Consider the following 18,044-nt stretch of genomic DNA (forward strand, 5'->3'; position numbering starts at 1 on the left):
AGCTCACACTACAGAGAGGAGAGACTGGCTGCTAAAGCACTGACTAACTGAGAAGTCCCAGGGACATGCACACACATACATACATACATACATACATACATACATACATACATACATACATACATACATACATACATACATACATACATACATACATACATACATACATACATACATACATACATACATACACTCTTTCTCTCTCTCTCTCGCTCTCTCTCTCTCTCTCTCTCTCTCTCACACACATACATCCACATACCCACAGACTCCTCTGACACTCACACACTCACTCCTCTGACACTCTGACACTCACTCCTCTGACACTCACACCTACACAGCTACACACACACAGCTACACACACACACACACACACACACACACACACACACAGCTACACACACACACACACACACACACACAGCTTGTGTGTAAGTAATCAGGAGCAGTGGGACCACAGTAACTCTAAACCTTCTAAGGAAAAGGAATACCACTAACTGTTTCATCGCTGAACGCTCAATACTAATGTAAGTTTTTATTCCAACTTTATTCAACTCTTCTCTATTCCTTCTCTTCGTAGTCAATTCAGTTAAGAACTGCTCTGCAGTAAGAAAACTTGTAGGACATATATTAGGAAATGAATGAAGAGTTGTTGGATTCTTTGTGATTTAGTGAATTGATGAGTGAATGTGTGTATAGGAGCTCAGGTTTCGGTGAGGCTTTTGTTTATCTGTTGAGACTGACTGAAAGTCTACTGTTGCAGATAGATACAGATATTACAGATAGAGCTTTAGAGATATATACAGAAATATAGAGATAGCAGCTCTAGGATATTTCCATCTATCCACACACAGCTAAAGGAGAGTTAATTTCAGTTCACTTTTTGACTTTATTCAGGAACTTGAACTCGCATCTTGAGCTGGCATCTTTTGAGAATCATATCTTGAGCTGGCATCTTTTGAGAATCACATCTTGAGCATGCACAGCTCCCATTTCCATTTCCAGACAACTCTGTCTGAGACAAATGACAACAACAAGATCGCTGCGACCGATAGAGCCATTGACAACACAATCTATGAAATCGGACATATCACAATCAGTGTTGTTGCTAATTGAATAGGTTTGGAAAGCACAGATCAGTAAGGTACAGTACAGTAGGCAGTAGACTGGGCTGGGGACAGTTTGGTAAACCACTACACACTGGGATTAAGAGGGACCATCTATTAGAGCAAGGTTACAAACCTAAAGCAGATGTCCAGTGTTACATTCAGCACTGCAGCTCAACTCCTCACTTTAACACTCAACACTGTCTGGGAATCATAGACTATCCAAGTGGGACTGAGTAGTAGTATACAGTAGATCCACATCCATTGGACTGCTGTTTAAATTACAGGCTGAAGAAATTACAGACATCTAACACACACACAAAAACATCCTTCTCTTCCACAGCTCTGGCCTCCACAGAACCCCTGAAACATCCGGAAACAGACGGAAACAGACAAGACAATGTCTGCTGTTGGACGACGGTCTCCTCTGCCGGGATCACACAGCCGACACACACAGTGAGGATTACACTGAGACAGACTGACGGACATCAACATAAAGACTGGCCTCATTCATACAGAGAGACAGTGAGACAGACGAACATCAACCTACAGCCTTGTGTCCTAACAACGGAGAGACAGACAACAACTCCAAACAGAGAGAGACATCGCACAAGTGCCTGGTCACTCTCCAACCCTCCTACCCTCCACCCACTCCACCTCCCACCAGCTGGCCTCAGCGCCCCAGCCAGGGGTTACAGGTCACAGGTCAGGGGGACCAGCCCGTCCAGGCTCCTAGTGAACAGCGCTAGGAGGGCTCTGTCTGGCACTCTGTTCTGTTCTGTCTGCCAGAGCAGACAGCAGTATTTCAGCATGTTGTCCGTAGCGCCCCACAGCAGTGCATTATAATGCCCAGATGGATGCCACTGCCATGCAACCTGCCTAACTTGCTGTCGGGACTGTACCTTCACATCATCATCCTGCTGGGCAGCGTGTGTGTGGCCTGCAGCGACTGCACACCCGAGCAGCTGGCCGCCATCATGAACTGCTCCAAGCACGAGCGCCACGCACGGAACTACGACTACATGGAAGGGGGAGACGTACGCATACGACAGCTGTTCAGCCGGACGCAGTGGTTCCTTACCGTCGACGACTACGGCAACATCAACGGGACACAAGACCCCACCAACTGTTACAGTAAGACCAGTGTTTCCCCTATATACATTTAGCAGCGGCACACCGCCGCTAAATTATGCCCGCCGCTGCTAAATCTGGGCCGCCATGGGTAAATCCGCGCCGCCGCTGCTAAATCGTGGCCTCCGCTGCTAAATTGGGGCTGCCGTTGGTAAATCGTGGCCACCGCTGCTAAATCATTGCCACTGTTGGTAAATCGTGGCCGCCGCTGCTAAATCGTTGCCGCCTCTGCTAAATCGTTGCCGCTGCTGCTAAATAGTGGCTGCCGCTAAGTGTTACAGTGAGACTGATCTATATACTGTATATCTATCTATAAAACCCCACCAACTGTTACAGTAAGACTGATCTATATACTGTATATATATACATATATACACTGTATGGGGCTATATATATATATATATATATATATAGCCCACCAACTGTTAAGGCCCACCAACTGTTACAGTAAAACTGATCTATATACTGTATATCTATCTATAAGACCCCACCAACTGTTACAGTGAGACTGATCTATACACTGTATAGGGCGGCAGGTAGCTTAGCAGGTTAGAGCAGGGGTGTCCGGGCCCTCGAGGGGGAACGAACTCAATATACTTTAAAATGACTAAAACCAAATCAAAACTGAGTATAAATGATAATGGACCTACAATCATACAGTTTCTTGCTAGACAGTCCAGGAGCATTGAAAATTCCCAAAACGATGGATAGAAGACTACTTTTAACGGAGCGAAAATATAGCCAATTTTTGGTGTGGCCCCTGGGCCCCTTGACCTCGACCAAATAGGGGCTCCTGGAACAAAATTTGTTTGACACCGCTGGGTTAGAGCATTGAGCCAGTAACCGACAGGTCCCTAGTTCGAATCCCCGAACTGACAAGGTGAAAATCTGTTGATGTACCCTTGAGCAAGGCACTTAACCCTAATTAACCCTTAACTCGCCAACTGTTACAGTAAGAATTATCTATCTAGTGTATATCTATATCTATAAGACCCGCCAAATGTTACAGTAATGTTACAGATCCAAATGTTATATTATATGTTTTATACCCCATGAATTGCTACAGTAAGGCTGGTTTTATTATCCACATCTTAACATCTACAGTATGTGTTGTCTTAGGACTCATCACTTCAATGGAATTCAATCAAACAAACTCATATTGCGTAAGTCGTAGTCTGTAAACAAAGATAGATACCGCGTAAACTGGTGGGGCAGGTTTGATTGAATTCCAGTGTGTGTTGTAGGATTCATCTCTTACTAACAGGTGGCTCTGAGTAGACTCAGCAACAGTAGATGTGGAGAGGATGACTACATTCTACTCACTGTATATTTATGGGCTGCTTTAGACTCTCAGAGATGTCTAAACATTTTTACGGTTGATGTGTTACTGCTAATAACAATATGGTTGAGCAATGTCCACGTTGCTGAGATCTTAGTCACTCATGTCTAGTCAGAGATGGAGAGAGAGAGAGAGAGCAATAGAGAGGGGGAAAGAAAGTGAAGAAAGAAACAGAGAGCAGAAAAACAGAGAGCAGAAAAACAGTCTGTGTGAGTTATCTCCCAGTCTGTTGAGTGAGTAATAAGGCTGTTGGAACACGGTCATATAGCAGCTAGCTCTCTCCCCTCTGGGACTCCCTGGAGCAGCCTGATGTTATTGTCCAATGTTCCCTCTGCAGTGTAATCACACTGGTAATGGGTCATGTGTCTCTGTTAGGGCAGCCAAAGTGACAGAGGTAAAGTGAAGCAGGTGTGGACTCTGGCAGAGCCAACCATAACACCATGTAAACACAGCCACTAATGAAGTAAACCAAGGGGCTGGGAGTTGGGGCTGGGGATGCAGACGGTCAGGACAAATGAACTGGCATGAAACACGCACGCACCCACACACATATTAAACACCTCAGTGAAGTAGCCCAAGCTGACCTAGTCTATCCACAGAGATACGGGGTTAGTATGTGTGAGTGTGACATCAAAACAATCACTCTATAGGTTTCAATAATGTCTGTCTGTCTGTCTCTTCACTCTCCGCCCGCCCAACCGCCCGTCTCTGTCTGTCTGTCTGTCTGTCTGTCTGTCTGTCTGTCTGTCTGTCTGTCTGTCTGTCTGTCTGTCTGTCTGTCTGCCTGCCTGCCTGCCTGCCTGCCTGCCTGCCTGCCTGCCTGCCTGTCTGCTCACCTGCCCGTCTGCCTGCCTCCCTCCCTGCCTGTCTGTCTATCTGTCTGTTTGTCAGTGGAATGCTGGCGTGACCAGGGTAGCCTGTCTACCTGTCTGTCTGCTCACACGCCCGCCTGTCTATCTATCTATCTGTCTGTCTGCCTGCTCACCTGTCCATATGTCTGTCTTTCTGGCTGTGGAATGTTGGCGTGACCAGGGTAGCCTGTCTACCTGTCTGTCTGCTCACACGTCTGTCTGTCTGTCTGTCTGTCTGTCTGTCTGTCTGTCTGTCTGTCTGTCTATTTGTTTGCCTGCTCACCTGTCCATATGCCTGTCTATCTGGCTGTGGAATGTAGGCGTGACCAGGGTAGCCTCTGTCTCTGGTGAGGAGGGGGAAGATGGGTCTTGCGAAACAAAAACTGGCCCTAAAAAGCAGAGAAATGGATCCACCCAGATGTGTCTGACAATAGCACGCAGGGAGACATGCAGGCACGCACACACGCAGGTACGCACACGCACACGCACACACACACACACACACACGCACACACACAGGCAGACAGGCCTTTGAAGAGCCCAGCATGGGCATGAATACAGCTAATAAATCTTTGATTCATATTGCTCTGTTCCTGTCTGGCCTAGGCTGGTCTGAGCTGGGGTGAGGTGAAGTGAGGTGGGGTGAGGTGCGGAGGGCTGGGCTGAGCAGGGCCGAGGTGAAGTGAGGTGGGGTGAGGTGGGCTGGGCTGAGCAGGGCTGAGGTGAAGTGAGGTGGGGTGAGGTGGGCTGGGCTGAGCAGGGCCGAGGTGAAGTGAGGTGGGGTGAGGTGGGCTGGGCTGAGCAGGGCTGAGGTGAAGTGAGGTGGGGTGAGGTGGGCTGGGCTGAGCAGGGCCGAGGTGAAGTGAGGTGGGGTGAGGTGGGCTGGGCTGAGCAGGGCTGAGGTGAAGTGAGGTGGGGTGAGGTGGGCTGGGCTGAGCAGGGCTGAGGTGAAGTGAGGTGGGGTGAGGTGGGCTGGGCTGAGCAGGGCCGAGGTGAAGTGAGGTGGGCTTGGGGGACTAACCAGCCTTGAACACAACCGCTGCACAGACAGACGGACGGACGGACGGACGGACGGACGGACGGACGGACAGACAGGCAGACAGGCGGACACAAACATGACAAAGTGGGGAAAGAGTGACCGTTGGTCACAACAGTTTGTTCTCTCAGAGCTGAACTATATTTTTCCCCTTAAGCGCATCTCTGAGCACAGACGACAATCTAAGACTTTACTCAGACAGACAGTGAACGGGTTCAGCGATGGATTATGAAGTGAACTCTAGTCTTTCAAACTAGTGTCTGAGACTCGGTGATGGAACTAGATGGACTCCAATGGCTGACAGGAAGTAATTTAGATACATATATTTATGTGCTATTTGTGCTGACTACAGCAGACTAAATCATCCCGTTTCTATTGTTATCTAGTCAGTCTTTCTAACCCTTTATGACAAAACAAGAGAGTACCCCAACAATGAGATACTGTTACAGAAACAGGCATAGGATCTGTTTCTCAGGGTGGACAGTGTTAAGAGGCTGTTACAGAAACAGGCATAGGATCTGTTTCTCAGGGTGGACAGTGTTAAGAGGCCATTACAGAAACAGGCATAGGATCTGTTTCTCAGGGTGGACAGTGTTAAGAGGCCATTACAGAAACAGGCATAGGATCTGTTTCTCAGGGTGGACAGTGTTAAGAGGCCGTTACAGAAACAGGCATAGGATCTGTTTCTCAGGGTGGACAGTGTTAAGAGGCCGTTACAGAAACAGGCATAGGATCTGTTTCTCAGGGTGGACAGTGTTAAGAGGCCGTTACAGAAACAGGCATAGGATCTGTTTCTCAGGGTGGACAGTGTTAAGAGGCCATTACAGAAACAGGCATAGGATCTGTTTCTCAGGGTGGACAGTGTTAAGAGGCCATTACAGAAACAGGCATAGGATCTGTTTCTCAGGGTGGACAGTGTTAAGAGGCCGTTACAGAAACAGGTATAGGATCTGTTTCGCAGGGTGGACAGTGTTAAGAGGCCGTGCTATGTTTCACGGAATAGTGGCTGAATGACGACGTGGATATTCAGCTAGCGGGATACACGCTGCACCGGCAAGATAGAACAGCACACTCCGGTAAGACGAGGGGGAGGGGTCTGTGCATATTTGTAAACAACAGCTGGTGCACGGAATCTAAGGAAGTCTCTAGATTTTGCTCGCCTGAAGTAGAGTATATTGTGATAAATTGCAGGCCACACTACTTGCCTAGAGAGTTCTCAGCTATACTTTTAGTGGCTGTTTATTTAAGACCACAGACAGATGCTGGTACTAAGACCGCACTCAGCCAGCTGTATAAGGAAATAAGCAAACAGGAAACCACTCACCCAGAGGCGGTGCTCCAAGTGGCCGGAGACTTTAATGCAGGGAAACTTAAATCAGTTCTACCAAATTTCTATCAACATGTTAAATGTGCAACCAGAGGGAAAAAAATTCTAGATCACCTGTACTCCACACACAGAGACGCATACAAAGCTCTCCCTCGCCCTCCATTTGGTATATCCGACCACAACTCTATCCTCCTGATTCCTGCTTACAAGCAAAATTTAAAGCAGGAAGCATTTACATTTACATTTTAGTCATTTAGCAGACGCTCTTATCCAGAGCGACTTACAGTAGTGAATGCATACATTTCATGCATTTGTTGGTAGTTGTACTGGCCCCCAATGGGAATCGAACCCACAACCCTGGCGTTGCACACACCATGTTGGCTGCTCTTCCTCCTGGGGAAGGACTGCCCTTTCCATGATCTCGCCATCACGGTGGACAACTCCATTGTGTCCTCCTCCCAGAGTGCTAAGAGCCTTGGCGTGACCCTGGACAACACCCTGTCATTCTCCGCTAACATCAAGGCGGTGACCCGATCCTGTAGGTTCATGCTCTACAACATTCGCAGAGTACGACCCTGCCTTACACAGGAAGCGGCGCAGGTCCTAATCCAGGCACTTGTCATCTCCCATCTGGATTACTGCAACTCGCTGTTGGCGGGGCTCCCTGCCTGTGCCATTAAACCCCTACAACTCATCCAGAACGCCGCAGCCCGTCTGGTGTTAAACCTTCCCAAGTTCTCTCACATCACCCCGCTCCTCCGCACACTCCACTGGCTTCCAGTTGAAGCTCGCATCTGCTACAAGACCATGGTGCTTGCCTACGGAGCTGTGAGGGGAACGGCACCTCCGTACCTTCAGGCTCTGATCAGGCCCGACACCCAAACAAGGGCACTGCGTTCATCCATCTCTGGCCTGCTGGCCCCCCTACCTCTGCGGAAGCACAGTTCCCGCTCAGCCCAGTCAAAACTGTTCTCTGCTCTGGCACCCCAATGGTGGAACAAGCTCCCTCACGACGCCAGGACAGCGGAGTCAATCACCACCTTCCGTAGACACCTGAAACCCCACCTCTTTAAGGAATACCTGGGATAGGATAAAGTAATCCTTCTACCCCCCCCCCCAAAAAAAAGAAAATATATAGATGTACTATTGTAAAGTGGTTGTTCCACTGGATATCATAAGGTGAATGCACCAATCTGTAAGTCGCTCTGGATAAGAGCGTCTGCTAAATGACATAAATGTAAAATGTAAATATTGGAGTTGCAAACGCCATGCTCTACCAACTGAGCCACAGGGAAGCACCAGTGACTCGGTGTATAGAAAAATGGTCAGATAAAGCAGATGCTAAACTACAGGACTGTTTTGCTATCACAGACTGAAACATGTTCCGGGATTCTTCCGATGACATTGAGGAATACACCACATCAGTCACTGGCTTTATCAATAAGTGCATTGAGGACGTCGTCCCCACAGTGACTGTACGTACATACCCCAACCAGAAGCCATGGATTACAGGCAACATTCGCACTGAGCTAAAGGGTATAGCTGCCGCTTTCAAGGTGCGGGACTCTAACCCGGAAGCTTACAAGAAATCCCGCTATGCCCTGCGACGAACCATCAAACAGGCAAAGCGTCAATACAGGGCTAAGATTGAATCATACTACACCGGCTCCGATGTGGCAGGGCTTGCAAACTATTACAGACTACAAAGGGAAGCACAGCCGCGAGCTGCCCAGTGACACGAGCCTACCAGATAAGCTAAATCACTTCTATGCTCGCTTCGAGGTAAGCAACATTGAGGCATGCATGAGAGCATCAGCTGTTCTGGACGACTGTGTGATCACGCCCTCCATAGCCGACGTGAGTAAGACCTTTAAACAGGTCAAAATTCACAAGGCTGCGGGGACAGATGGATTACCAGGACGTGTGCTCCGGGCATGTGCTGACCAACTGGCAGGTGTCTTCACTGACATTTTCAACATGTCCCTGATTGAGTCTGTAATACCAACCCTAGCCATAAGACTCCTGAACAGCTAACCAAATGGTTACCCGGACTATTTGCATTGTGTGCCCCCCCCCCCCCCCCCCCGCTACTCTATGTTTATCTTATATGCATAGTCACTTCAACTATACATTCATGTACATACTACCTCAATTGTCCCGACCAACCAGTGCTCCCACACATTGGCTAATCGGGCTATCTGCATTGTGTCCCACCACCCGCCAACCCCTCTCTTTACGCTACTGCTACTCTCTGTTCATCATATATGCATAGTCACTTTAACCATATCTACATGTACATACTACCTCAATAAGCCTGACTAACCGGTGTCTGTATATAGCCTTGCTACTCTTATTTTCAAATGTCTTTTTACTGTTGTTTTATTTCTTTACTTACCTACACACACACACACATACCTTTTTTCCGCACTATTGGTTAGAGCCTGTAAGTAAGCATTTCACTGTAAGGTTATATTCCTGTTGTATTCATTGTTGTATTCCTGTTGTATTCGGCGCTCGTGACAAATAAACTTTGATTTGATCTGATTTGAGTCGTGGTTTTGCCTCACCAGGGGTGATGGTCGGATTCGCGTTTATCGTCAAAGGAATGAGCGTTCCACCGAGGCCTGTACTCTGGAGCAGGATCAATTTGGAGGTGGAGGGTCCGTCATGGTCTGGGGCGGTGTGTCACAGTATCATCGGACTGAGCTTGTTGTCATTGCACGATATCTTAACGCTGTGCGTTACAGGGAAGACATCCTCCTTCCTCATGTGGTACCCTTCCTGCAGGCTCATCCTGACATGACCCTCCAGCATGACAATGCCACCAGCCATACTGCTCGTTCTGTGCGAGATTCCCTGCCATACAGGAATGTCAGTGTTCTGCCATGGCCAGCGAGGAGTCCGGATCTCAATCCCATTGAGCAAGTCTGGGACCTGTTGGATCGGAGGGTGAGGGCTAGGGCCATTCCCCCCAGAAATGTCTGGGAACTTGCAGGTGCCTTGGTGGAAGAGTTGGGTAACATCTCACAGCAAGAACTGGCAAATCTGGTGCAGTCCATGAGGAGGAGATGCACTGCAGTACTTAATGCAGCTGGTGGCCACACCAGGTACTGACTGTTACTTTTGATTTTGACCCCCCTTTGTTCAGGGAAACATTATTCAATTTCTGTTAGTCACATGTCTGTGGAACTTGTTCAGTTTATGTCTCAGTTGTTGAATCTTGTTATGTTCATACAAATATTTATACATGCTAAGTTTGCTGGAAATAAACACAGTTGACAGTGAGAGGACGTTTCTTGTTTTGCTGAGTTTATATGATTAGTACACAGTATGTAGTTTAAGTAAGTAGTAGGCAAACCAGATTTCAGACACAGCCATTGGCAGAGCATATTAATCTGAATCACTAACATATGACGCTAGTAGAGGACTGTTGGCTTGTAGTGAAAACACTGAATAAGGGTCTTCATAGACAGCAGAGCATGTTTTACTGTATCTGGTTTTAAGGAAATAATTTGTAACTGTATGCCAGGAGTCTGCAAGAGCCAGTTTAAACCAGTGATTGATTTCTTTTGGCCCCCCGAAAGTTTTTAGTGCATTTTAAGCTTTTTGTTTTTGGTAAAAAGAAAATACTGTAAAATCACCTGGAATTCAGCTAGAAATTTGTTTAATTTAGGAAATCTGTTCCCAAGTATTCCCACAAATTCAAAAAATAGACACGTGATCTTATCTCAGTATATTCAAGGTATGAAAGTATTGTTATTTTCAAATACAATCTATTTTTGGACTTAGTTGTGGTCAATTTGTAGTGTACAAATTATTAAAGTTATGTTCTGGCCCCCTGACCATCCGCTCCGACAAAAATCGACCTACGGCTGAATGTAGTTGCCTAACCCTGCTGTAGGCTATTCAAAAACATATGGGAACCCTCTTAAACCCTCCAGACAGTTTGCTGGTGAGTGTGTTGTGTCTGTTGCCCCAGTACAACAGATATAGTACATAATAGTATTGTTTCCCTTTTATAATCCAGTACAACAGACTATATAATAGTATTGTTACCCTGTTATAATCCAGTACAACAGATAGACTATATCATAGTATTGTTACCCTGGTATAATCCAGTACAACATACTATATAATAGTATTGTTACCCTGTTATAATCCAGTACAACAGACTATATAATAGTATTGTTACCCTGGTATAATCCAGTACAACAGACTATATAATAGTATTGTTACCCTGGTATAATCCAGTACAACATACTATATAATAGTATTGTTATCCTGTTATAATCAAGTACAACAGACTATATAATAGTATTGTTACCCTGTTATAAACCAGTAGAACAAATAGGCTATATAATAGTATTGTTACCCTGTTATAAACCAGTAGAACAAATAGGCTATATAATAGTATTGTTACCCTGTTATAAACCAGTAGAACAAATAGGCTATATAATAGTATTGTTACCCTGTTATAAACCAGTAGAACAAATAGGCTATATAATAGTATCGTTACCCTGTTATAACACAGTATAACAGATATACAACAGCATCGTTGATTTGTTACCATGTTATAACACAGTATAACCAATATACAACAGCATCGTTGATTTATTACCATGTTTTAACACAGTATAACCAATATACAACAGTATCATTGATTTGTTACCATGTTATAACACAGTATAACCAATATACAACAGCATCGTTGATTTGTTACCATGTTATAACACAGTATAACCAATATACAACAGCATCGTTGATTTGTTACCATGTTATAACACAGCATAACAGATATACAACAGCATCGTTGATTTGTTACCATGTTATAACACAGTATAACCGATATACAACAGCATCGTTGATTTGTTACCATGTTATAACACAGTATAACCAATATACAACAGCATCGTTGATTTGTTATCAAATCAAATGTATTTATATAGCCCTTCTTACATCAGCTGATATGTCAAACTGCTGTACAGAAACCCAGCCTAAAACCCCAAACAGCAAGCAATGCAGGTGTAGAAGCACGGTGGCTAGGAAAAACTCCCTAGAAAGGCCAAAACCTAGGAAGAAACCTAGAGAGGAACCAGGCTATGAGGGGTGACCAGTCCTCTTCTGGCTGTGCCGGGTGGAGATTATAACAGCACATGGCCAAGATGTTCAAATGTTCATAAATGACCAGCATGGTCAAATAATAATAATCATAGTAGTTGTCGAGGGTGCAACAAGTCAGTAACACAAGAGTAAGTGTCAGTTGGCTTTTTCATAGCCGATCTTTGAGAGTATCTCTACCGCTCCTGCTGTCTCTAGAGAGTTGAAAACAGCAGGTCTGGGACAGGTAGCACGTCCGGTGAACAGGTCAGGGTTCCATAGCTGCAGGCAGAACAGTTGGAACAGGAGCAGCAGCACGGCCAGGTGAACTGGGGACAGCAAGGAGTCATCAAGCCAGGTAGTCCTGAGGCATGGTCCTAAGGCTCAGGTCCTCCGAGAGAGAGAAAGAAAGAAAGAGAAAGAGAGAAAGAGAGAGAGCATATTTAAATTCACACAGGACACCGGAAAAGACAAGAGAAATACACCTGATGTGACAGACTGACCCTAGCCCCCCGACACAAACTACTGCAGCATAAATACTGGAGGCTGAGACAGGAGGGGTCAGGAGACACTGTGGCCCCATCCGATGAAACCCTCCGGACAGGGCCAAACAGGTAGGATATAACCCCACCCACTTTGCCAAAGCACAGCCTCCACACCACTGGAGGGATATCTCCAACCACCAACATACCATCACGGGACAAGGCCGAGTATAGCCCACAAAGATCTCCGCCACGGCACAGCCGAAGGGGGGGCGCCAACCCAGACAGGAAGACCACGTCAGTGACTTAACCCACTCAAGTGACGCACCCCTCCCAGGGACGGCATGGAAGAACACCAGTAAGCCAGTGACTCAGCCCCCGTAATAGGGGTAGAGGCAGAGAATCCCAGTGGAAAGAGGGGAAACCGGCCAGGCAGAGACAGCAAGGGCGGTTCGTTGCTCCAGCCTTTCCGTTCACCTTCACACCCCTGGGCCAGACTACACTTAATCATAGGACCTACCGAAGAGATGTGTCTTCAGTAAAGACTTAAAAAGGTTGAGACTGAGTCTGCGTCTCTCACATGGGTAGGCAGACTATTCCATAAAAATGGAGCTCTATAGGAGAAAACCCTGCCTCCAGCTGTTTGCTTAGAAATTCGAGGAACAATTAGGAGGCCCGCGTCTTGTGACCGTAGCGTACGTGTAGGCATGTACGGCAGGACCAAATCGGAAAGATAGGTAGGAGCAAGCCCATGTAATGCTTTGTAGGTTAGCAGTAAAACCTTGAAATCAGCCCTTGCCTTAACAGGAAGCCAGTGTAGGGAGGCTAGCACTGGAGTAATATGATCACATTTTTTGGTTCTAGTCAGGATTCTAGCAGCCGTATTTAGCACTAACTGAAGTTTGTTTAGTGCTTTATCCGGGTAGCCGGGTAGCCGGGTAGCCGGAAAGTAGAGCATTGCAGTAGTCCTGCCTAGAAGTAACAAAAGCATGGATTAATTTTTCTGCGTCATTTTTGGACAGAAAGTTTCTGATTTTTGCAATGTTACGTAGATGGAAAAAAGCTGTCCTTGAAACAGTCTTGATGTGTTCTTCAAAAGAGAGATCAGGGTCCAGAGTAACGCCGAGGTCCTTCACAGTTTTATTTGAGACGACTGTACAACCATCCAGATTAATTGTCAGATTCAACAGAAGATCTCTTTGTTTCTTGGGACCTAGAAAAAGCATCTCTGTTTTGTCCGAGTTTAAGAGTAAAACGTTTGCAGCCATCCACTTCCTTATGTCTGAGACACAGGCTTCTAGCGAGGGCAATTTTGGGGCTTCACCATGTTTCATTGAAATGTACAGCTGTGTGTCATCCGCATAGCAGTGAAATTTAACATTATGTTTTTGAATGACATCCCCAAGAGGTAAAATATATAGTGAAAACAATAGTGGTCCTAAAACGGAACCTTGAGGAACACCGAAATTTACAGTTGATTTGTCAGAGGACAAACCATTCACAGAGACAAACAGATATCTTTCCGACAGATAATCAAATCAAATCAAATTTATTTATATAGCCCTTCGTACATCAGCTGAAATCTCAAAGTGCTGTACAGAAACCCAGCCTAAAACCCCAAACAGCAAGCAATGCATGTGAAAGAAGCACGGTGGCTAGGAAAAACTCCCTAGGAAAAACTCCCTAGAAAGGCCAAAACCTAGGAAGAAACCTTGAGAGGAACCAGGCTATGAGGGGTGGCCAGTCCTCTTCTGGCTGTGCCGGGTGGATATTATAACAGAACATGGTCAAGATGTTAAAATGTTCATAAATGACCAGCATGGTCAAATAATAATAATCATAGTAGTTGTCGAGGGTGCAACAAGCACGTCCGGTGAACAGGTCAGGGTTCCGTAGCCGCAGGCAGAACAGTTGAAACTGGAGCAGCAGCATGGCCAGGTGGACTGGGGACAGCAAGGAGTCATCATGCCAGGTAGTCCTGAGGCATGGTCCTAGGGCTCAGGTCCTCCGAGAGAAAGAAAGAAAGAAAGAGAGAAAGAGAGAATTAGAGAGAGCATATTTAAATTCACACAGGACACCAGATAAGACAAGAGAATACTCCAGATGTAACAGACTGACCCTAGCCCCCCGACACATAAACTACTGCAGCATAAATACTGGAGGCTGAGACAGGAGGGATCAGAAGACACTGTGGCCCCATCTGATGATAGCCCCGGACAGGGCCAAACAGGCAGGATATAACCCCACCCACTTTGCCAAAGCACAGCCCCCACACCACTAGAGGGATGTCTACAACCACCAACTTACCGTCCGAAGACAAGGCCGAGTATAGCCCACAAAGATCTCCGCCATGGCACAACCCAAGGGGGGGCGCCAACCCTGACAGGAAGACCACGTCAGTGACTCAACCCACTCAAGTGACGCACCCCTCCCATGGACGGCATGGAAGAACACCAGTAAGTCAGTGACTCAGCCCCTGTAATAGGGTTAGAGGCAGAGAATCCCAGTGGAAAGAGGGGAACCGGCAAGGCAGAGACAGCAAGGGCGGTTCGTTGCTCCAGCCTTTCCGTTCACCTTCACACCCCTGGGCCAGACTACACTTAATCATAGGACCTACTGAAGAGATAAGTCTTCAGTAAAGACTTAAAAAGGTTGAGACTGAGTCTGCGTCTCTCACATGGGTAGGCAGACCATTCCATAAAAATGGAGCTCTATAGGAGAAAGCTCTACCTCTAGCCGTTTGCTTAGAAATTCTAGGGACAATTAGGAGGCCTGCGTCTTGTGACCGTAGCGTACGTGTAGGTATGTACGGCAGGACCAAATCGGAAAGATAGGTAGGAGCAAGCCCATGTAATGCTTTGTAGGTTAGCAGTAAAACCTTGAAATCAGCCCTTGCCTTAACAGGAAGCCAGTGTAGGGAGGCTAGCACTGGAGTAATATGATCACATTTTTTGGTTCTAGTCAGGATTCTAGCAGCCGTATTTAGCACTAACTGAAGTTTGTTTAGTGCTTTATCCGGGTAGCCGGAAAGTAGAGCATTGCAGTAGTCGAGCCTATGTTACGTAGATGGAAAAAAGCTGTCCTTGAAACAGTCTTGATATGTTCTTCAAAAGAGAGATCAGGGTCCAGAGTAACACAGAGGTCCTTCACAGTTTTATTTGAGACGACTGTACAACCATCCAGATTAATTGTCAGATTCAACAGAAGATCTCTTTGTTTCTTGGGACCTAGAAAAAGCATCTCTGTTTTGTCCGAGTTTAAGAGTAAAACGTTTGCAGCCATCCACTTCCTTATGTCTGAGACACAGGCTTCTAGCGAGGGCAATTTTGGGGCTTCACCATGTTTCATTGAAATGTACAGCTGTGTGTCGTCCGCATAGCAGTGAAATTTAACATTATGTTTTCGAATGACATCCCCAAGAGGTAAAATATATAGTGAAAACAATAGTGGTCCTAAAACGGAACCTTGAGGAACACCAAATTTACAATTGATTTGTCAGAGGACAAACCATTCACAGAGACAAACTGATATCTTTCTGACAGATAAGATCTAAACCAGGCCAGAACTTGTCCATGTAGACCAATTTGGGTTTCCAATCTCTCCAAAAGAATGTGGTGATCGATGGTATCAAAAGCAGCACCAAGATCTAGGAGCACGAGGACAGACGAACCTCGGTCTGACGTCATTAAAAGGTCATTTACCACCTTCACAAGTGCAGTCTCAGTGCTATGATGGGGTCTAAAACCAGACTGAAGCGTTTCGTATACATTGTTTGTCTTCAGGAAGGCAGTGAGTTGCTGCGCAACAGCTTTTTCTAACATTTTTGAGAGGAATGGAAGATTCGATATAGGCCGATAGTTTTTTATAATTTCTGGGTCAAGATTTGGCTTTTTCAAGAGAGGCTTTATTACTGCCACTTTTAGTGAGTTTGGTACACATCCGGTGGATAGAGAGCCGTTTATTATGTTCAACATAGGAGGGCCAAGCACAGAAAGCAGCTCTTTCAGTAGTTTAGTTGGAATAGGGTCCAGTATGCAGCTTGAAGGTTTAGAGGCCATGATTATTTTCATCATTGTGTCAAGAGATATAGTACTAAAACACTTTAGTGTCTCCCTTGATCCTAGGTCCTGGCAGGGTTGTGCAGACTCAGGACAACGGAGCTTTGGAGGAATACGCAGATTTAAAGAGGAGTCCGTAATTTGCTTTCTAATGATCATGATCTTTTCCTCAAAGAAGTTCATGAATTCATCACTGCTGAAGTGAGAGCCATCCTCTCTTTGGGAATGCTGCTTTTTAGTTAACTTTGCGACAGTATCAAAAATAAATTTCGGATTGTTCTTATTTTCCTCAATTAAGTTGGAAAAATAGGATGATCGAGCAGCAGTGAGGGCTCTTCGATACTGCACGGTACTGTCTTTCCAAGCTAGTCGGAAGACTTCCAGTTTGGTGTTACCATGTTATAACACAGTATAACCGATATGCAACAGCATCGTTGATTTGTTACCATGTTATAACACAGTATAACCGATATACAACAGCATCGTTGATTTGTTACCATGTTATAACACAGCATAACAGATATACAACAGCATCGTTGATTTGTTACCATGTTATAACACAGTATAACCAATATACAACAGTATCATTGATTTGTTACCCTGTTATATCAATATACCAGATAATACTATTGTTACCCTGTTATTACAATAGAATATACTGTACGGTATATGGTATTGCGACGCTGTTAGTATTACAAATATATTGTGACCCTATTATAACAGTATAACAGTATAAGAGATATGGCCCTGTTTTATCAGTCAGTGTCAGCCTCCGTGTGTCTCCCTGAATAACCTCAGCAGTCAGCTCTGACCTGAGACGCATCCTCAGCGTTACGCACCATAAACCATCAGACGCCTGTGACTGTAACAAGACACACATCGACTTACAAACCCTTAGAAAAGATTAGAAACACCAGAGTAGAGAAGAGATCCAGGTTCCTAATAAACATCCACACACTCAGCTGTGATGCAGGTTCCTAATAAACATCCACACACTCAGCTGTGATGCAGGTTCCTAATAAACATCCACACACTCAGCTGTGATGCAGGTTCCTAATAAACATCCATACACTCAGCTGTGATGCAGGTTCCTAATAAACATCCACACACTCAGCTGTGATGCAGGTTCCTAATAAACATCCACACACTCAGCTGTGATGCAGGTTCCTAAAAAACATCCACACACTCAACTGTGATGCAGGTTGCTAATAAACATCCACACACTCAGCTGTGATGCAGGTTCCTAATAAACATCCACACACTCAGCTGTGATGCAGGTACCTAAAAAACATCCACACACTCAGCTGTGATGCAGGTTCCTAAAAAACATCCACACACTCAGCTGTGATGCAGGTTCCTAAAAAACATCCATACCCTCAGCTGTGATGCAGGTTCCTAATAAACATCCACACACTCAGCTGTGATGCAGGTTCCTAATAAACATCCACACACTCAGCTGTGATGCAGGTTCCTAATAAACATCCACACACTCAGCTGTGATGCAGGTTCCTAATAAACATCCATACACTCAGCTGTGATGCAGGTTCCTAATAAACATCCGCACACTCAACTGTGATGCAGGTGTATAGCTCTCAGCTGCTTTATAGCTCTCAGCTGCT

General features: G+C 45.7%; 1 protein-coding gene across 1 annotated transcript in view; it reads left to right on the forward strand.

Annotated features, from left to right (window-relative positions):
* Positions 1-377: 377 nt before the first annotated feature.
* The window catches only part of LOC115166962 (fibroblast growth factor 7), a 37,889-nt gene continuing 20,222 nt past the window's right edge, over positions 378-18,044 (forward strand). The window contains exons 1-2 of the mRNA XM_029720944.1: positions 378-525; positions 1,448-2,238. Of these exons, the coding sequence (XP_029576804.1) occupies positions 1,950-2,238 (289 nt within the window). The 5' untranslated portion in view covers positions 378-525; positions 1,448-1,949. The remainder of the gene's footprint in view (positions 526-1,447; positions 2,239-18,044) is intronic.

This window comes from Salmo trutta, chromosome 29, assembly GCF_901001165.1.
Source record: "Salmo trutta chromosome 29, fSalTru1.1, whole genome shotgun sequence".
Taxonomy (NCBI): Eukaryota; Metazoa; Chordata; class Actinopteri; order Salmoniformes; family Salmonidae; genus Salmo; species Salmo trutta.